The sequence below is a fragment of the Euleptes europaea genome, chromosome 7 (assembly GCF_029931775.1).
Source record: "Euleptes europaea isolate rEulEur1 chromosome 7, rEulEur1.hap1, whole genome shotgun sequence".
In the NCBI taxonomy this organism is placed as follows: Eukaryota; Metazoa; Chordata; class Lepidosauria; order Squamata; family Sphaerodactylidae; genus Euleptes; species Euleptes europaea.
In genome coordinates this window covers 10,658,551-10,680,975 of record NC_079318.1, presented here as the reverse complement: position 1 = coordinate 10,680,975, position 22,425 = coordinate 10,658,551, and the positions used below count along the sequence as shown (strand labels likewise).

Sequence of the window (22,425 nt, the reverse complement as noted above, 5' to 3'; positions counted from 1 at the left end):
CAAGCATTGACACTAAACAATTTTTTGAAACAATGGGATTTCTAGGGGCTGAAATACAAAGCCTACACAATAATTCATAATTTTGATTCTTGGCAGAGGACTAAAATACTCCTAAATTGAAATTAGTTGAACTAGAATTCTAGTTTATTCAGTGTATCAAAGTCCATCTGCCAAACACAATAATTAAATATCTTCAGAGTGAAGGAAACATGCCAGAATTTGCAAGTTCAGTTGAAAAATAAGCAGTAACGTGTATAGTCAAGATAGAAGTTGTTGAACTTTTTACCTCCTGATGTATGTGAAAGCAGATGCTAATGTTTTTGTTTATGCTTGTTTCCATAGGAATTAAAAACATCAAAAGACAGAGATTTTAGGAAAATTTTAAGTGATGATTTAATACTTCCAAGTCATACAAAATGGAACTTCCCTTCCATATAAAGTGCCACTTCACAAATAAGACACTGATATAACAGAAGTAATGTTTTAAAAAAAGCAACATTACCTCACCATCTCTAACTTGAATTTTTATCCCACATTCCCCATTTTCCTCAAATAACGTTTCAAATAATAGTTAGTGTTGTAAGGAATTGTAGGACCAACCCCCAAACAAAGAACAGATTATTCAGGGATACAAGGACGAACAGAAGGCTACCAATTTAAGAACTGCAAAGTTCAGCAAGAGCTCCTTAGTGCTCCGTTGGCAGATATCTGCATTGTTAAATGAATTGTGTTTTTTCAATATCTGAAGCCTTAATGCTGCAGTTTAGAGTTTTGGCACCCTTCCCTAGCCTCAATAATGCAAGGGGAGTTGGGGAGGATGTTGGAGAACTACCATTCCTCAAAAGAAAAGCAGAAGTGCATCAAAGCTGCTAATTCTGAAGCCTAAGCACAGGTATATCCATGCACTTGACACATTTACGGCAATCCTTGTCATCCTGGGATGACCAACTAGAAATCCACAAGTCACATCAAGTCCTATCTTGGTTTTTCTGTAGCCCCTACTCCTGCTGCATCACAGGCAGGAGGATCTGGCTCCAAACAAGCTTGGCCCAGAGAACCCAACCACTCCCCAGGCCATTCCACATCTGTACTCTTCAGATTATAGGTATTCGTGAGGGAATTAGAAACATGTCACCAAAACATGATGAGGCAATTGTCTGGCAGCGTGTTATGTTTACATGCACATACATGCACATGTTGGGTATCAATATGTATAGGGTTGTCAGGTCCCTTTTTGCCATTGGTGGGAGGTTTTTGGGGCGGGGCCTGAGGAGGGCAGGGTTTAGGGAGGGAAGGGACTTCAATGCCATAGAGTCCACTTGCCATAGCAGCCATTTTCTCCAGGTGAATTGATCTCTGTCGGCTGGAGATGGTGCAATCAGCCATCCATAAAAAGTAGAGAGGCACATTCCTCTGAAACTGGAATAAGAACCAATTTTGCTGGCACAACAGGATTTCCAAAACTGATGAAGCAATAAGCGAAATGGAATTGTACCGGAAACATTATCTGTTTTGATAGTCTGGAACTGTACAAAACTGGCATAGTACAAGTAAAGTGACAAGTAAAGTATGTGTATACGGAACTGTAATTTGCAATTTATGTATTTTGAATGTTATTGGAATTGTATATAGTACCTGGAGGTTGGCAACCCTAAATATGTAGCAATGTCCTTAGTTCTAAGAGAAAAGTGCACTTCTGAAGAACACAGAGACACAGGACTTCTCTGTTTTATTCTAGGAGACTCACTTTCCAAATGATGATAACACAACAAAGCAAGCTTCAAACGCATCTGATCCAGAATGATTTAACGCAGAATCACCACTTGCAAGTTTTAAAACCAGTTTCTCCGCCACCAGCTACTCTCTTTTTTTGGTTCACCAACAGCTGGTTTAAAAGGGGGAATAAAATATAACAAGTAAATAAACAGTAGCCATTCATTATCAGAATGGCATAACAAGATATATGCTTAATAACTCTGGCACGCAAAGCCCACAACTAGGAATTGTTACTATTATTTAACATATAAAACTTTTTAAGATTTTCAGTTGCTACAGTATGGCATGTACCTAACACATAGGGAGCGTGGCTTGAGTTTCTTTCTTTTTAAAAATCCAGTGTAGAGATTTACCAAGAATGTTAATGACCAGCTATGTTAGGATATAACTACCTTGCTCCTTTATTCCCCCCAAATTTGCAATTTAAAAGTGCTTGGATAATTGTAAAAGCATTGTACCCCCAAGCCTGATTTGCTGACTGCTCCAAAAATATATTTTACTAGTTTGACCCATCTCAGTTGAACATGCACCCTTTCTATTACTATTTTATTGCTTATAAAACATCAAAGCTGGCTGCCTTCCCACTTTGTCAGCAAGCAGCAATTTCCCCCTTTCAAACTAATTCAAACCACAGGGAGCCAATTAAAAAAAAAGTTAAGCTTAACACAAGTATTTTCTTACAGTAATCTCTCTAAATTTAAGATTTATCAGAGCCTTACTGCCGTCTTTCCAAAGCAATCGGCACTTCTTAATATACGGCTACTGTGGGTACTGCTAGGAGGACACAAACAATTTTAGAAGCATTCTTTTCTTGAAAATACTTCAATATGGAAAGAGCTGGAATTTATTTAAAGCAGTTAGGGTTGCAATCCTCCATGTGGGGCCTCACAGAATTACAATTTATCTCCAGACAACAGAGATCAGTTACCCCTAGAGAAAATGGCTGCTTTGGAAGGTGGACTCTATGGCATTATACCCTGCTGAGGTCTCTCTCCTCCCCAAATTCTGCCCTCCCTAATCTCCACAACCAAAGAATATCCCAGCCTGGAGCTGGCAACCCTAAAACCAGTCTTAGTTTTGTGTGAAATGCTTTTCTAAAGATAGGAAAAAGCAATTCATGTTTCAGCATTCCTTTTTCCTTAGTCAAAATAAGCTTCTTCACATAGTTACCTGAGCTTTTTCTAGCAACATAAACTTTCACCTTGTTGTAAAACATACAGCACAATGTAGAAGGGGGTAATTGCAGCGCAGCCAGCAAACCGAGCAGGAAAATTCCCCAAGCTCTATGCAGCTGCATGGACTGCGCCACCATTTTTGCTGGCGTAAGTTCACACTGGCAAAAGGGGGTGTTCCTGGAGCAAAAGGGCTCAGGGAGTTGACAAAAGTCAGCCCCACCCCTGGGAAAAACCCCTTTGGCACCAGTGTGAGCTCCTGCACCAGAGGTACACTGGCACCATGGCTGTGCTGGTGCTCATGCATGGAGCGGCTGTGCTGCTCCCTGGCACCAGCGTAAGTGGCTTGGTGCCGGCATAAATGCCCATTTAGCCAGCGCAAGTGGCATTTACGATGGGCTCACGCCACCTCCTAAGGGCTCCCCCCCCCTTAGGATTGCACTAACAGAAATCAAAAGGCTACATGCTTTGTTAAAAAAGCTTTTGTTTCGTTTTTAAAACACAAGAGATTATGTACTTATAATGTAAGAGGAAATCAACATTTTCCTCTTACCTATCTATGCCCTTCAATACACAGTGCTTTTAGAAGGGTTAGGGTTGCCAGGTCCCTCTTCGCCACTGGCGGGAGATTTTGGGGGTGGAGCCTGAGGAGGGCGGGGTTTGGGGAGGTGAGGGACTTCAATGCCATAGAGTCCAATTGCCAAAGTGGCCATTTTCTCCAAGTGAACTGATCTCTATCGACTGGAGATCAGTTGTAATAGCAGGAGATCTTCAGCTATTACCTGGAGATTCTATGAAAAAGTAGGTGTACTGATCTATACTTATCTATACCTAAGGAGAAAAACTCAGTACACAGCCACTAATATCACTTTAAGTGCAGTTTTTCCCCCAAAATATTTTCTTTATCTTGCACTTAGCTTATCATAAACTCGTGTACAACAACGAAGTTATAAGTTCTGAATATACTCAAGATTTACCGTGTAGCTTCACTACATAATATAACTAATCAGAACCTTTTAACAATGATGAGCACCCCCCGGAAAAGTCCAAATGCCGGCAGCAATTCCTTTTACTCGAAAGTAGGCGATGTTGTGGGGATCGTTATGATTCGCTCCGTGCCTATTGCGGCACTACTTCCGCGGTCAGCTGATATGGAATGATCCAATCACATTGGGAGGAACTCGTTACTGCTGATATCTCTTAGTTGGCTGAAGCGGCTGTATATTTGGATGTTACAACCTTCCATAAATCATATGTAGCACATATAGCATACACAGAGCACATATATAGCATACACAGATGTTACAAGATCCCGGTAGAGACTCGAGGAGCATCACATTGTACGCTGGGGATGGGTCGGGGTCGGATCCCTCAAGCGGCAGGCGGCTGAGGGCATCCGCGTGGCTGATGGACATCCCGGGGCGATGCAGCAGGCGAAAGTCATAAGCGTTTAAAAAAATAGACCAGCGGAGCATCCGGGGTGACAGGATCTGTGGCATTTGTCGGTCTGGGATGAAGAGGCCCAGCAGCGGCTTATGAACGGTGACGATCTCAAAGGGGCCATTTTGTGGGGCTCTGCTTCGCCGTCCTCGTCGCTGGCGCTCTCGTAGTGGACAGTCGCTGGCGGCGGTAGAGGAGGTGCGGCACACCAGTTGCCCCCCCCAGTCGGCTCTGGTCGAGGCCTCGGCAGTGGCGGCCTCCTCGACGGCCGTCGTGAGGGTGATGTCTTTTCTGGCGATGAGACAGTGACGCACCTTCTCGTTCCGGAGGCCGAAGACGAAGCGGTCGAGCAGGGAGCCATGGAGGTCCAGGAACTCGCAGAGCTGGGCCGTGTGGCGTAGGGCGGTGAGGTAGTCGGCAGCGGACTCGCCCGACTCCTGGTCTCGGAGATGGAACGGCAGGCGGTGAGCGAGGCGAGTTGGCTTGGGCGTGAAATGGTTGCCCAGCGCAGCCATTATCTTGGCGAATGGCGCCTCGATCACCTTGGTGGGGGCCAGCAGGGACTGAGCGAGCTGGAAGGTCCGTGGCCCACACATGCTGAGGAACAGTGAGCGCTTCTTGCCGGCGTCCTCAACGTTGTTGGCGTCCAGGAAGCATGTAACCCGGTCCGCGTAGCTCTCCCACTCCGCTGGGATTGGCGGAGTCGAAAGCTTCCAGGGATCCTTGGATGGCCATGGTAGCGAGGTGTTGCGTCTCAAGTATGTCGAAAGGATTTCAGCAAGGTGAGCCGGACTGCCTACCGGGCACCATGAGGTCGTAGAGAATCGACGGAGATTTCAGCGAGAGTGATTTCGGTAGCAAGCCGGACTGCCTACCAGCCTTCGTCGCTACTGTTAAGTCCGCATGGGGAGGACAAATGAGGTCGAGACGGAGTTCCAACAACAACGCGTTTATTGAAGAACAGAACAGAACTGGGCATACAGTGGAAATGGCCCCGCTTATATGCTACCCTGGCAGCCCACGGCCACTCCCCCCCGATCCGTGATAGGGGGTAATAACCCCGGGTACCAATGGCGCGTGCCAGCTTAGGACCAATGGCGCTAGCCGGCAGGGGGCCAATCGTGTGTGCAGGGTTTAGGATCCTTCATCCAAGACTCAAGCTCCTCCGTTCCCCTGCCTGTCTGCCAACTATGTACATACACAGCACACAGCACCACTGTTCTCACCGCCAGTGTGCTGGGCTGAAAGCCTCCAGCACGCCCCAGGAATGCTGGAACACCCCTCGGAATGTCAGCACGGGACTTTACGCCGGTGGGACTTTACATCACAGTAGCGCCAAGAGACCGGCGTCCAGGCCTCCCCGCTGGTGTTGGGGCCACTTACAGTGGCGTAAATAGCCCGGACGCCAGTATGGGGGGGGGCCATGCCGGCACAGCCCCTTCCTTTCATCCTCTGAAGTCAGGAATGCGCTGTAAGTGTAATGATGTGTCACTGGTGATCAAAATAATTCATGGCATAGTATTCCCCATTATTATGTACAAGTGGAGACCCATGAAACTCACAGGGGGCAATCCCATCTCCCCTCCCTCCACCTTCCAGCCTGGCTGCAGCAGGGCTCTGCTACCACCATGGATGGGCCCGGAGCAGATCCCAGGCCACTTAGATGGAAGCAACTTGATGAAACTAAACACAAACACACACAGACACACAATTGTTGCCAAAATTATTCACATAGACATAAGGAATTATTATCTAATGGTGGAGATAGTCTTATATAAAAACTTTCATGCTACACATTTTGAGTAAAACCACGACTTAAAAAACATCTTACTCATTCCAAAAGAAAATGTCAGTGGAGTTTTTTCCCCCAATGCTCCCCAAAATGTCCCAATTTTTCCACTGAACAACCTGAAAACGTCCTCAATTTTTTTATGCAATATATTTTTCGTGAGTAAATCCTGTCTTTCTTAAAAGCATTTTACTCATTTCAAAAGGAAAATGTGTGCGTTTGTGTGAATAGAGAAAGAGAGACAGAGAGAGATTGGTATAGCTACACGAATTGATATAGAGGGAATATTTGTAAACAGAGAGATTAAAAAGCCAAGAAATGCAAAAAGGATGTTTTGTGACATTTCTATACAAAATTTAAGGGTACAAAAACATACAAACAGTAACTATTCACAACAGATGTAATTGTGTAGGTTTAAGCCATGGTTAATAAAATGAAATCTTCTGTGAAATTCTAATTCAGCAATTATTTACAATACAATAAAACTTAATATTTGAGGTGCCACAATACGCAGTTAAAATGCATTCTGCTGTAGAGTTATGTTTCTTTGAAATGCATTAATAAGTATTATATTTTTAATGCTAAAAAACTTAGAAACAAAATAATTTCCCAGGAAACTGTAGATTATTTTCCATTAATCCATTTTGCTGTTTAGGAAGCACTGGCAGGGAAGGGGTAGGGGGACAAAACAAAACATCTTGCTTGGAATGATAAAACACACTGAACCCGTCTTGCTCAGGGCTCACTTCACATGTTACAAACTTCATACATGGAAGGCATTTTCATAAAGGAAATGTCACTAATTGGTGTACACATGCTGCCCACCCCACAGTTTACCATCACATGTCTAGAGGGTTTTAAAAGAGCCTGTACATGCATCACATGTGACAATCTAGAAGCAGGTCACAACCTTTTTTTACTACTCAGAGACACCTTTCCATGCAGCAGTTTTGTAACATGTGACATTACTCTCAGAAAACAACACATGGAACACAGAGCAGCATAGGCTATGTTGAGCTACTGGGTACACATCTAAATGGCTGCTAAGGAGGTGGTAAACATAGTAAATTCAAGACTATATTTAGAAGGAGATACTTGATAGTCTCCCTTTGAGATATGTATCATCTTACATGGATTTACTACCTATCGCTAATAAGGATCCAGTCCCTAAACCCATCAGTTGGTGTCAACTCCATTCATTTCAACAATGCCTGACATGTTGGAGTGCTTTAAGGATTACTGTCTGCCTGTCAAAAAAGGTTTGCCACCTATGAATGGAGACAGGCGAACACCTTGAAGGCACACATACAACTGCGTTGTTGAATAAAACAGCTATGTCATTTCTATATTCTGTAATTCAGCACCAAGCTTGCTAGAAAAACTTATTTATATGTTTAAAAAGCATCCTGAGGAAGGGGATGGGGTTCAGGTCTTCCCTATTCTTACGCTGTTTCCCTGAAATAAATTTACTGTGTTGAGCTGCTGAAGTGCTTTTTCCCCTGGGCAGGCTTGTTTGGTGGCTGACGTAGGAATAAGTCAGAAAGGCAGGGGAGACTGCCCATAGTGCAAGTCTGCCCAGCACACCTGTCCCAAAGACAGGGAGCAATAAAGGCAGGAATTGGAGCTGAAGTCAGCAAAGGGCATCACCCTATTTTTCACCCCTGGTTTTAGTTTGTGACCTGAGCTGCCTAATTAGAGGGGACAGCAATAGGCAGAGAAAGAGAATTAGGTAACCCATTGTTTAAAAAAAAAATCCAAGGCTTCTGAGCATATAACACTATAACATTAAAGCTAAATCTAATTAAATCAAAAAAGTGAAGTGGTTTACAGCGCATTCCTGACCTTTAAGGGTGAAAGCCCTTAGGAGGCCAGGAAAGCGCTGCGCTGGCGTTGGGGCCCTCCACACCGGCGTCCAGGCTATCTCAGGCCTTTGCTGCTAGCAAGGGTAAAAGCTCTTGACATGAGCAGGCCAGCTTCTGACTACACAACAAGTCCTTGATTCTCATGCCTGTAAACTCTGTGTACAGTTTCCCTCGCCTTGTTTCCCACAGCTGTGGGGATGTTTAGTCTTCCTGTCCTGGGAATCCTTATCTCGGGGATGCTTAGCCGTGTTTACCTTCGTAGCCTGTAACGCTTTTAAACATGTAACCAATCAATGCATCGCCATTACTAGCCTCACCTGCATGTAAGCAGTCAGCTTCTTTAATCTGCCTTTTTGCTCCTAATAAAGTATTACTGCTTCAGGATCACCTGCCTGAATGAGTTTGCTTATGGGATGCTAGGGACAGACGCCTGAGCCTGACAGGCTACTTACGCCACTGTAAATGGTCCCAATGCTGGAGGGGAGGGCCAGACACTGGTTGCCGCCACAGGACGCTGGCAGGGCCTTCCAGCGGCATCCCACTGGCGTAAAGACCCACACCAGCGTCCCAGGGGGCGTCCAGGCATCCCAGGAGGGGTTCCGGGGGCGTTCCAAGGGGAAGAGCTGCTGTTAGGCAGCCTCCTGTCCTCATTCGCCCCGGGTACGCTGGTGGCGAGAGGACCAAGGCTGTGCTAGTTTTTTTGCTGGCGCAGCCTCGCTTTTCTCAATGGGGTGAAAAGGCCCTGTTTGACAAAAAAAAGCCTCTAAAGGCTTTTTTTTGTCTTTCAGCAGCCATGGAACGGCTTAGGAGGTGGCATGGCAGCGTCTCCTTCCCACTGTCCCCAGCCGCCGCCAGCTCAAGAATGGCCTGTTCATTCTTGGACCTCACAGGAAACCAGCCTAAAAAGAAGTGCTTTAGATAAAGAAGAAATCAAGGTTTTCCCAAAGTCTCTTAAATCTGTACCCACAGTAGGAAGTAGGGTTGCCAGCTCCAGGATGGGAAATACCTGGAGATTTAGGGGTGCAGCCTGAGGAGGGCTGGGTTTGGAGAGGTGAGGAACTTCAACGCCATAGAGTCCTATTGCCAAAGTGGCCATTTTCTCCAGGTGAACTGATCTCTGTCGCCTGGAGATCAGTTGTAATAGCAGGAGCTCTCCAGCCACCACCTGGAGGTTGGCAACCCTAGTAGGAAGGGATCCAACTTGGTGATTTTTGCTAAGAATAACAGTAGTTTTACAAAGGTCTGAATGCAGTGCCCAGGACTTACATGCTGCCTTTTATAGTTGCCTTTTATATGCTGCCTTTTATACACATGGCCAAATGATTTGCTGCCTAAATTTCAACACTTCATTGAAAGCACGCCCACTTCCTTTTGAGAGTGGACAATAATTTAACCAAGTGGAAAGCACACAGTGTTGCTGTTTTCTGATCTTTTTGTTCAGTGTTGAGATTATCCAGTTCCTTACCCCCACCTCCACACACACTTTAAACTCACAGGTCATGTGGGTTTTGTATGTCTGATGAAAAGGCCATTAGATCACAGCAGACTAGAATGCTGGACTCCAGTTGGACAACAGCCAGCCAAAACTCATGGTTACCATTGTGTGTTAAGTCATTAATAGACTCTATAAGTCTTCAAAAGACTACAACAAGTCTAATTTAGCAACCATGCTGCTAAATAAACTGTTGCTATTTTCAGCCTACTCAATTTCTCAAATAGCTCTTCTCCTTTTCGTGCACCACAGTATAAATACTAGCACCTGATGTGTCTAGGAAAGTATTTACTTGGATTTTATTGGTCCTGCCCTACCCAGCAATGGTTGCAATATTATAAACATTTTTATATTTGTTCTAGGGTTGCCAGGTCCCTCTTTACCACCAGCAGGAGATTTTGGGAGCAGAGCCTGAGGAGGGTGGGGTTTGGGGAGGGGAGGGACTTCAATGCCATAGAGTCCAATTGCCAAAGTGGTCATTTTCTCCAGGTGAACTGATCTCTATTGGCTGCAGATCAGTTGTAATAGCAGGAGATCTTCAGTCGGTTCCTGGAGGTTGGCAACCCTAATTTGTTCTGAAATTAGCACATTAAATGTACAAGAATTTAAGAAAATTCCTACTGCACCAGACTATTTAGTCCAGCTTCCAGTCCATTATATTCACAGTCCCTTTTATTATTTATTATAATCCCCAGCATGGAGTTTGACTTTTTCAGCATTGCCACAAGTCACCAAATCGACATTTTCATTGAGGCATCTACTATAACCCCAAGATGTCTTTTCCTCTCAAGCACTGTTCACATACTATAGTGAACCAGGAGTGGACTGGGAAGTCAAAACGGCCCTGAAGCAAGCCAAGCGGAGCGCCCCCTGTGGTACCACAAGCCAATGCTGAAGGGGGTCACTGAGCACAGCAGTACAAATAGCCGGCATTAGCTCACCCATTGCTCCCTCCTGAAAACTGGCAGCAGTGAGGGAAAAGGGCAACTGGTAAACTGACAACAATTACCATTGCTGATGCAGGGTCAGAGCCACGTAGCAGAGTAGCTAGAGCTTGACTATGCTTTCTCCTGGCCACCAGTGGCCCTCTAGGAAACTTCTTTGTAAGTTATTGGCCAGTCCGCCCTTGCAGTGAACACACAATCTGCTTGTACATGTGTATATCTGTTTACAAGAAAGAGCCAACGTGCATTCACTTTACAAATGAATCCACAGACCAGTTCCTGGATAAATGTACAGTTTCAATTTCTACCCTGCTCTCTATCCCGACCTAGGCTGGGCTCAGAGTTGCTCACATCCGTCAAAATGTACATATCACATATAATCAAATGCATTCAATAAAACTCTAAAGATAAAATTAAAAATCTTCAACTGCCAATTTGTGCCGATTTCACATACGGGAGCCTGGGGATGGCAACCGCCCCACCCCTAAATCGATGGAACAGAGAAACAAAGGGGGGGAGGCCAGTTATGACAACATACCATTGCTGCCCTCAACCGTAGGCCTGGAGGAATGTAACATGAGAATTATTCAATGATGTATAAAGAAAAATCAAATACACTGTACATGGACTGTACATATATTCATTGTCCCCAAGATACAGGGCTCCATTTTCTGCAAATTTAGATCCTAATCAGAAAATTAAAATCTTTTTTGGTTTCGATATACATCACCTTACACTCACCAACTCTGAATTTCATTTGACGTGTCACAGGTGCATTTGCTCAACAGGCCAGATAGCACACCCCCTGCACCATTTGCAAATTAGTAAAACAGAATGGGGGGGGGGGGAAGGAGGCTGAAGCTCCTTCATCACTGATGCCGCCGTTGAAATGTAAATGGGGCACTGCATAAGAATGAAGGAGTACCTGCAAGTCTCATTTGGCTGTTATACAGGATACATGGTAGGGTCCCCAGACCCAGCCTGTGCAATCCATAACATGTGTTCCCAGAATGCTTCATAATCTGCCTTGGTTTTCACCTCTTCTTGAAAATTCCATATCATCTGCAAACTTAGTTTCTATGCTGCTCACCCAGATAATCTGTAAACAAACTAGGTACGGTAACACTGGTTCCAATTCCAATCCTTGTGGGATCTCACTGCTCACTGCCTCTATTGTGAGACCTGTCCATTTATTCCTGCTCTCTGCTTCCTGTCCTTTAACCAATTTTTAATATATAAGAGAACCTGCCCTCTTGTCCCGTGGCTGTTAAACTTAATCAGGAGTCTTTGGTGGCAGAACTCACCAATAGCCTTTAGAAAGTCCAAGTGTATAATATCTACAATCACTGAGGAAGGGGGATGCCCACCTTGCGGTTTCCATGTTTTAGCCTTACATTTATCACACAGCCTTTCTCCTTTCACATAATCCTGAGACTGGCTGCTCATTGTTCCTTTTAAACAAGGGAGAAGGTTTAGCTTGGGAATGATCTACCTGCAATCACTGCAGCACTATGGCGCAGGGAGTAATATCCACATGAAAAGTGTGTGTGTGGGGGGTCTCTTTGCCCTGACCTGGATGACCCAGGCTAACCCAATGTCATCAGATCTCAGAAGCTAAGCAGGGTGGCCTTGGAAAGTATTTGGATGGGAGACCACCAAGGAATCCCAGGGTCACAATGGATAGGCAGGCAATGGCAAACCACCTCTGTAAATCTCTTGCCTTGAAAACCCTACAGGGTTGCCATAAGTCAGGTGTGACTTGACGGCACTTTTACTCTCTTTGTTTACAATTAATTCTGCAAGAACTTTGTGGAACTTTGTGACAATTTTACAGGTTGGGACTTTTCCTTTCCAGAAGTCACTAACTTGGTAGAACTAAGACTTGAATTTGGTGGATAGAGGATTACTACTTGTAACCACTCAGTTAGACCAATGTAACACGCTCTCTGTGTGGTTGCCCTTGAAGCTATCTCTGAAAATCCAACTGGTGAGAAGTACAGTAGCCCAAGGCAGCCTTGCACTAAGAGCATACTATGCTGACACTAAAACAGTTTCACTGGCTACCTGTGTATTCTTGAGCTCAACTCATTTTTACCTATAAAGCCATTCATGATCTTGGACCCACACACTTGAAGGACCACCTCTCCATACATACATCCACTTGCCAACTCAGATAGCCCACGGATCTCTTCTGGTGGTCCCTTTTATCCTCTAAGTGTGGTTGGCTTCAGTGAGGGCTCATACCCCCTTCGTCATAGCATCAATGCACTGGTCCTCTTGTCCCGTGCATGAAGTCTAAATGCATGAAGTCTAAGTGCATTAAGTCTAAATGCTCCTTCTCCCTTGTAGTTTTGGGGAACATGCAAAATGGTACTTTTTCAAACAACATCTGATTGATGCTATCTTAATGTAGTTGTTGATTTCTCTGTTGAATCTGGTGACTGGGCTGTGTGCTTTGATTTTTTGGACACCCAGCTCAGGGCCCCTAAAAACCTGGAACCAACCTTGAATTTGATCATGACTGATAGAATTGATAATGTCAGACATCTAGGCCTATGAACAGGAACTGAAGATCCCAAAAACTAGTGCCCACTGTTTTACTGGAAAAATATTTTAATACATTTGACTTCTTGAACTGCTCACTAAGTAATATTAAAAACTATATTCAAACTGAAATGTATCCAAATACCCAGCAAAATCTTGGATTTTTTTAAAAATACCATTAAAATCTCTTTCTGGTTTACCATGAGAACAGGGACAACCTGATAGCTTACTCCAGCCCCACAAACCAGACAGCTGTTCAAGAAGCCTGGCAGCAAATACACCAAGAAAGAAGTCAGGATTTCCTGCTGTAACAGACACTGCTGCTGCTCAATGACTAGGAGGTTTGCCAAGGATCCATTGTAAGGGGCCAGGCTGTGAGTTCTTTTTTGCATGGCACCTTAAAACTGGACTTCAGTTCCATATCAGTTTTTCATATTGTCCCAACATGCTGGATAAATTTATTTGACCATCAGATTCCCTGTAACCTCAGAACTATGGGTAGAAATGCAGCTTCTGGGTGGCAAGCAATCCATTCCTTTCATTAAAGTGTATGTATGTAAAAGCCTTGTAAAAATATTTTAGTTAACCAAATGCTTGAGACCTGTACTCCTTGTTTTTCCCATTTTTAAACAAGTTGTTTGTTTAAATACCATTCAGGTTTGGCATGGGGTAGCACAACACTATGGCAGAGTACCTGGCCCAGTTAAGGTTGAAAGGTTATATTTACAACCTGCAAGCTTCTATTAGAATGTCAGGGAATCCAGCTGCCATTTTTAAAATATATGATGATTAAGCTTTCTGGTATAGTACAGTGCCAATCATGTTGCCTTTGCCCTGATCGCCACAGAAGTGATCTTAGGGTGTACACATTTAAAAAAAACACATGAGAACCGAAGCACTCTGTTCAACAGATTTAGAAAAGAAAGAAGACCCCAGTAAGTAAAAAGCACTGAGTGGATCAAAGACACCTTGAGCTACATTGCATAACAATAATCTGCTCTTACAGCTCTATTCACAATCATACTTTCATTCCATTGAAGATGAAGGTAAACTGCTGTTGGCAAGAGAAAATGGCTTTCTGAGCTACTGTAAAGAAATGTGAGATACCTAAGCCTCATTAAAAATGTTTTGCATAGACTTCTCATGTGCTTGCACACAATACGCTTTCCAGTGACACAAAACCTCACCTTTCATAAGCTAAGCAAGATCTGTATCATTTATAGGTCATTTTTGTTGACTGATAAGGGCTTGATGGAAGAGGAAACAAAAGAACAAATAATTTACCTGCTCATCAGAGATCCTCAATTCAAGGGCCAAGTTTCAATAGAATTTCAATGTATGTTCACATTAACCCAATAGTAATTTGATAAACATTATTTTAAGATAATTTTTAATATTTTACAAAATGAAACAGTGTTTTATCACAATAAGACACTAGTTTGTTAGACTAAACACACTTTGTTCAATTATTATAACCCTCTTGGTTTAGTTACTACAATAAAAATACAATTAAGAACAGTTATCTGCTTAACAGTGTACTCCGGGGGGGGGGGGCAACAGCGGTGGCTGGGACAGCACAGCTGAGAAGCCTCCTCAGAGGTTTCCCAGCTGCCACAAAGGGGAAAGAAGCCTTTACCCCAAAATAAAACCAGGGAAAGTGGGCCTGTGCCAGACCGCTGCCATCCTGAGAGGCGTTCCCGGGGCAAAAGGGGTTTGGAAGCTGCCTAATGACAGCTCCAGCCTGCCCCCCACCGAAATGCCCCTGGGAATGCCTCCTGGGATGCTGGCGCGGGTCCTTGTGATGGGAGAATGCTGGTGGGAGGCCCCACAAGCACCCAAGCCCCACGCTGCTGCTGTGGTCTAGAGGGCCAGCGTTAGAGTCACTACACCGGTGTCCATGCCAGTTTGCATGGTGCAAGTGGCACGGATGCCGGCATAGGGGTCATGACAGCTCCTAAGAGCATTTGCCCCCCCTTAAGGAATGCACTGTAAGACAGCTAATAAAACTATCCACTGTTATTATAAAGGTGCTCTAGGGCTGCTTCAACATTTGCGGCAGCAAGCATCATAAATCGTCCCTGTATTTTTCTGCAGGCAAACTCTAGAATACCAGTTAAAATCCATAATAAAATTTCCATTGACCTGTTACTAATACAACACCAAATCATCCTCTTAGAGAATTCTGGATGTTGTAGTTTAAACCATGGAATGGTGATGGAGGTGAGTACTAAACATATTTGTTTCCTTCAGTGTGGTGTAATTTAGGAAAATTCAAATAAATTAACTAGATTCAAGTGATGAGCCAAGAGGTTAATTACAACCAATCATAGAGGCAAGCAAGATGTAAACAAAAATAATTCCACTCTGTACATGTGTGTGTGTGTATGGGTGTACAAAGTACTGTCAAGTTGCAGATGATTTATGGTGACCCCCATGGGGTTTTCAAGGCAAGAGAAGTTCAGAGATGGTTTGCCATTGCCTGCCTCTGAATAGCAACCCTGGACCTCTTTTGTGGTTTCCCATCCAAGCACTAACCATAGCCAACCCCCCTTAGCTTTCCAGATCTTATGAGATCAGGCTAGCCTGGGCTATCCAGGTCAGAGGATCATTCCACTAGAAACTGTTAAAAGAGTAGTGATGTAGGTTAATGTTAATGTGTGTTTCCATTTTGTAGGCTGCTCTGGAAACTTTTTTGCTGAAAATCAACTAATAAAATCTAATAAACACATTTTAAACAATGGGAAGAAAACAACCAAGCCACACTAGCCAGCTTTTTTACTCTTTTCTCACAATTATTTGTATTTCTTTACTTCATTTATACCCTGTCTTTCTCCCCAAATGGGGGTCCAAAACAGCATAAATTGTTTTCTTCTCCTCCAATTTATCCTCACAACAACAGCAACTACAAACACCCAGTAAGGTATTTTAGGCTGAGAGAGTGTGGAGTTTTGTACATGGCTGTTTCATGCGCCATACCCCATCCAACGACTTTGGGTCTTTATGCTGATTATGTATGCTGTTACATCAGAGATCACCTCGAACTCCCCCTGAATTTCCCTAAATTTTGCCCCCGTTTTCAGAGACCTGTTTTATCTCGAATTTGAAAATGCGGACAAAATGTGGGGAAATGCAGGGGGAGAGTGAGGCAACCTCTGACAGACGGAAACGGCATGCATAATCAACACAAAGACCTGAAGTTAACGGAGGGGTGATGGTAAGTGAAATACCCATGCATAAAAGACCTGTAAGTGGCCAAGGTCATCCAGCAAGCTTCCATGGTAGAATGGGCATTTGAACCTCGATACTAGTCCAACACTTTAACTACTACACCACACTCATCTCTGAAAAAACAATATGTCTATCTTGTCTTGCTATCTGAAATGTGGTCATGGGGAGGGGGCAGTGGGTCAGCTCACCATTCCTGGAGGTCAATAGCTGGAATGTGCAGGGTTGTGGTAAATTACCCTCATGCTAGTTTGCGGAGTGAGATGGGCAGGCACTGCAACTAGGGGGAGCCTTTAAACAGCAGTGCAGGTACAGAGTGCTAGATGTACAACTTTGTCCAGCAGGAGAATGACTCTCACAGTCACTGGTGGCAACAGATATCTAGTTTGTTTTGGGCACCCCTCAGGAGCAATGGAAAGGGGCAGTGTCACTAAGCAGAGGCATGGGACAAATGTGGGGTGTTTTCAACCTCCTGGGGGTAAACCAGAAGGAACAGGAGGGGCTTCCAAGTCTTTGTTATAACAAGAACTAAATAGTAGGGCTTTGAAATAGCAGCTTATTAGACAGCAACACACGCTACAGAAACTGTAAAGAAAAGAACTTCAATTTTTCAAACAAATTTTCCCAGAATATATAGAAAAACTGGCGATAACCAAATATTTTGAAACCCTTGGTTCCTGTAGGTTATCCAGGCTGTGTAACCGTGGTCTTGGTATTTTCTTTCCTGACGTTTCGCCAGCAGCTGTGGCAGGCATCTTCAGAGGAGTAACACTGAAGGACAGTGTCCTTCAGTGTTACTTCAGTGAGACACTGTCCTTCAGTGTTACTTCAGTGAGACACTGTCCTTCAGTGTTACTCCTCTGAAGATGCCTGCCACAGCTGCTGGCGAAACGTCAGGAAAGAAAATACCAAGACCACGGTTACACAGCCTGGATAACCTACAAGAACCAATGAACTCTGACCGTGAAAGCCTTCGACAATATTTTGAAACCCTGTTTACTCCTCTTAGTAACAGTGTTCTGTTAGTAAATCCAGGTTCTAATTATATACATTCTCTCTCATAACTACTGAGGACAAACCTCAAATCCCAGAAAATAATATAAATGTGAAAAACAGTAATTGATACCCTGAGCATTGTTATGAAACTATAACAACAGAACCAGCACTGAAATAGGTGACTTGCAGTGGTATCCTAAGCAGTGTTACACCTAGGGTTGCCAGGTCCCCCCTCTCCACGGGTGGGAGGTTTTTGGGGCGGGGCTGAGGCAGCGATCGCACACATGTGTGTGGCTTCTTGCAGCCAGGTAGATTGGTGGGCAATTTCCCACCGGAACCAGCCACCTGGCAACCCTAGTTATACTCTTCTAAGTCCACTGAATTCAGATGGCTTAGCAAGGGTAACTCTGTTTAGGATTACACTGTCTGGCCACGGTCCTAGAGGCACATTCCTGGGAGTAAGTTGCGATGAACAACATGGTACTGCATACCCTTGGGATGCTAAGTGACAATGGATAAAGGTGACTCTACGAGTTACTGCCCTTCAAAAGAGGGGGAAACTAGTTCTGTCCCCCTAAAGCAGAGAGTTCCAACTTTCCTTACAAGTTGCTAGAATACCCTCACAGACTGTAAGGGGTCCTTGCATTCCAGTCTGAGAAACAATGACTAAGAGGTAATTTATAAGATGAAGGGGTTGGGGTACAGAAAAGGAGGAATACATTGAGAGTACAATTCCTTCCTTTTTTCATTCTAAACACAAAGAGGATGGTTATAGGCAACTATTTTGCCATACACCTACACCTAATGGATGATAAAATTATTTTTGCAATTTGGTGGATTGATAACAGATTACTAAATCAGTGTGAGGCGACAGAGCTTACCTCAGGCTAGTTTGTCTTATATGGTTAATTTATTATAAAATATCTATTTTGTTATTAAAGTATTCACATCCCACTTTTCTGCAAGGATTCAGGGTTTAGAGGAAATACACTAGATCAGTGATGGCGAACCTTTTAGAGACCGATTGCCCAAACTGCAACCCAAAACCCACTTATTTATCGCCGAGTGCCAATGCGGCAATTTAACCTGAATACTGAGGTTTTAGTTTAGAAAAAACAACTTATACGTTAACATCTTTTGCCTTAAAAGAAAAACACAATAACAGAGCTTTCAATGATACGAACAACTTTTTATTGAAAGGTAAGTTTGCATTTGGCATGCTTTTGAACAATTAATGTGATTTTTGCTGTTGTGTGCATGCTGATAATTTTTCCACCCTTGGCTCATACTTTGTAAGTTTGAGAGCAAAACATGCAGCACTCAGGTCATCTGTTAGTCTGTTTTTGGTGTCAGATTTGATATAATTCAAAGCTGAAAACAGCTGCTCACAAGCATGATGATCCAAACAAAGTAAGGAAAGCAATCCCAAGTGCTTTCATTGACTTAAAATTATTTGGCAGAGAATTCCACACTTTAAGGATTTCATTTTCAGAACTAACTGTGCTATCCATTGTCATCCCTTCTATCTTCTCAAGTGTTTCACGCAGGTCATAGAATTTATTTTTCCAGATAGAGCTTTCTTGAAATTCTATTAGCTCCATTTTCAGATTTTCTAAATCTAACCAGTGTAGGCAGGAAAGATCAAGTTCTTCAAATTTGGCTTTATCTGGAGAAGTAAGAAAACACAGGGTTGTCTCCATCTTCCGGAACTGTGAAAATCTGTTACTAAAATTCACCTGTGCAGCTGCTACAATACTAGAAAATTCCTTGTAGATTTCCTGATGGCTTGTAGGATTGTCTGCAAATGTTGTAAATTTTCTAAATGCATTTTTAGTTTTGGAAAATATTTCAGCTGCCCACTTTCAAGGTCTCTTTCAAAAACCTGCAGTTTTCTCTCAAATGTTTTGATATCACAAAACATCCTTTCTGCTGTTTTCCCTACGCCTTGTAGTTGTTTGTTTAGTACAGTGAAGTGTTGTGTAAAATCTGTAAAAACATGAGGTTGGTAAGCCAGGCCATATCAGTGAGCTGTGGATATTCCTGCCCTTTTTCATTCATAAACAGCCTAATTTCAACCAAGCAGGCTACAAATCTCTCCAGGACTCGTCCTCTGCTCAGCCACCGGACATTATTGTACATAAGTAGACAATTATACTGTGCCTGAACCTCTCAAGAAGTGCTTGAAACTGTCGACAGTTCAGAGCATGAACCATGATGTAATTCACCATTTTTGTGACATCTTTGAGGACATCATCAATTTTTTTGCTGCTGTCCCTGGCACAAAGAGCTTCTTGATGTATAATGCAATGGAACTGAATGACTTGATGTTTTGTTTCTTTATCAAAGAATTGTATGAAACCAGATGTTGCCCCCACCATAGAAGGTGCCCCATCACTAGTAATTGAAACCACTTTTCTGGTCTTATGTCTTGTGACAAAAAAGCCTCCATCACAGCATTGTAGATATCTATCCCTTGTGTTCTTTTAGGCAAAGACACCAGTTTCACCAGCTCTTCTCTCATGATGTCACCAACAGCATAATGCAAAATTAATGCAAAATCATACTACTTGCATGATTATTTATATCTGTGCTTTCATCCAAGCACATGGAGTAACAGGCTGTCTTTTGTAAGTCAGTGGTGAGCTGCTGACTAACATCACTTGCCATGCGCTGGACTCGATCTTTAACAGTATTTCTGCTAAGTGGCATCTCAGAGATGCGTTGAATAATTTTATCCTTGTTTGGGAAATCATGGAAAAGGGAATTACTCCCAGACAACATGGCTGTTTTGATAATATCCCCATCAGAGAGGGGCTTACCATGTTTAGCTAGGCACAGTGAAATTTGAAAACTGGCAGATGTCAGATGATTTGTTCTAGAAAGAGTTGGAAATTTCTTCTAGAAATGAGGCTTGGGGGAAGCTAGGTAGACAGACAGAGATACATCCTGGCATGACAGGAGGATCAAAGATATGACCCACGTCTGAGAACAAAGCCACTGTAGTACCAGCCACATGGGACACCTGAAGCTTCATGGACCTTTGTCTATCAAGGTCAGTACTGTATACTCACTGCAAAGCAGGTGTTCTACCGTTGAACCATGTCCCCCATCCCCAGCTCTTCAAGTACTTCTGAATTCTATAGATTTCAAGGGGAGAAAAGTATTTTCTTCTATTTAGCTCTTAGACTGAAACCAAGAGGACTAAAGGCCAAACCACACATTAGGTTGAAGATCCATTACTAGATCTCCACATGGTTTTTTCACCCTAAAATGCAGCCATAGGGACAGACCACACTGGGCTGGGAGGATATTAACTTTCTTCATTTTCCCAATTAAAAATGTTCTCCCCAACTGGGTGGCTATTGTTCCTGGTAGACAAATCTTTTTCTGTCTTCTTTCCTTGCTAGGAGATAATTGTACCTGGTGTGGAGGGGAGGGTTCAGCTGAGAAGTTAGTACCTTGTTGTCTCTGTAAAGGCCCTTTTTAAAACAGCTGCACCCTGGGACCAAGTTCAGAATTAGATATATAGGTGAGTCAACACAGCGCTTAACATTCTGTAAGGGGGGAAAAAACAATGTTGATGCTTGAAAAGGCAGTTGGAATGGGGTGAAGAGAGTCAGTTGGATGGTAAGGGATGATGAGAAGCTGACAGAGTAAGCAGGGATAAAAAGAAAAAAGGCAGAGCAATCAATGTGGTAATACCTACCTAGGAAAGCAGAATGGAAGAAACTGAAGATGGGTGGGGCCCCAAAACTGAAGACAGGCGGGGCCCCAACAAACAGCTGAGCTGCGGCCCGCAGCTCAGCTGAGAGAGAGGGAGGGGCTTGCCCCAGTGCAAGGAGAGGGAGGGCGCCAGCGCAGGCTTGGGGAGCATGGGCTTGGGGAGAAGGAGCACCGCAACACGGCAACACGGCACAACCCTAGGCAGACGCGATGGCTCCGTGTGTGCCCACAGAGAGGGCTCGCTTGCGGCACGCTTGCCATACGTTCGCCAACACGGCACTAGATGGTAGATGGTGCCAGGGCAGATCCCATACCCTGGTCCTGACCAATAAAACAATACCCTCATTAGCATTATTTCATGTATAATGCCTCTGTACCTCCTAATAAAGTGAAGCACATTCCATTCCATAACAATCTACTGCCAAACTAGTAAAGTATCAACAGTATACTTATACTGTGAATATTGTATCTTCATAATACCCCCAAATTTTATTGTTTGCTATGACTACACACAACTTTTGTTCTATTTACCACCTTGTAAAACAGAAGGGCAAACCAATAAATTACAGACCAATATACAAATGCTAACAGAGTTTAATGTTTACTTTGTTTTGGCTGCTTTACTGTGTTGAGATTTACACAATCCACATTTGAACCATCTGTTACAATGTGACTACCTGATGTAACCACAAATGCTTTCATTACCGTTCAGTCAAACTGGATTCCAGTGCCAAAAAAAGCATAAATACCACAGCTTTAATTTTTTTCTCACATACAAACCAAGCACATTCATAATAAACAAAATATCAATTGTACCATCTCACTTTTCACAGATTAAAGTACAAAATTGCACATATATTCATAAAGTACTCTACATTTTGGTAAACTTTTCTATCAAAAAGAATGTTTTAATACAAAAAAAGGCTTAATATTTTCTTTTCTTGCAATATGAGAAAATGAAAAGGCAAGATTTCTCAAGAACACAATACTAACCTTCATTCCTGGGTAACGTTTCTTTACCCTCTGGTGTTTTATCTGGCATCTCAACTGAGATCAGCTTAATGAAACCTGAGGGACATAAAGAAAGGAAACTATTCTCATACTGAGGCCAGTACATTGGAGCAAAAGAACACTTTTCTACAAGTTTGGGATATGATTACAAACTATTTCACCTCCAGCATACCCCTCCCCCACAAAAATGCCATTCCGCTCAACAATATAGTAACACAGCTAATAAATATATGCTACCATGAACACTTTGTGAACTTAATCAAACAATAATGATCCTGAGTGGAGTAGACAATGACTTTTAAAAAACATACAATTTAACTAGGTATTAGAGGATTTCAGACCAGATTGTGTACTTCTATGGGCTGTGTTATGAAGCTTGGAAAACTGATAATTAAATAAAATTAATATCTTACAATCAGGGTTCTAAGAGGGTTGGACTGGGACAAGAACA

The 22,425-nt window shown here is 43.2% G+C and overlaps 1 protein-coding gene across 1 annotated transcript in view; it reads right to left on the bottom strand.

The window, feature by feature from the left end:
• Positions 1-22,026, bottom strand: part of PLEKHG1 (pleckstrin homology and RhoGEF domain containing G1) — a 122,235-nt gene extending 100,209 nt beyond the window's left edge. Inside the window, exon 1 of the mRNA XM_056853198.1 lies at positions 21,957-22,026. Coding sequence (XP_056709176.1) covers positions 21,957-22,005 — 49 coding nt within the window. The 5' untranslated portion in view covers positions 22,006-22,026. The remainder of the gene's footprint in view (positions 1-21,956) is intronic.
• Between the last annotated feature and the right edge of the window lie 399 nt (positions 22,027-22,425).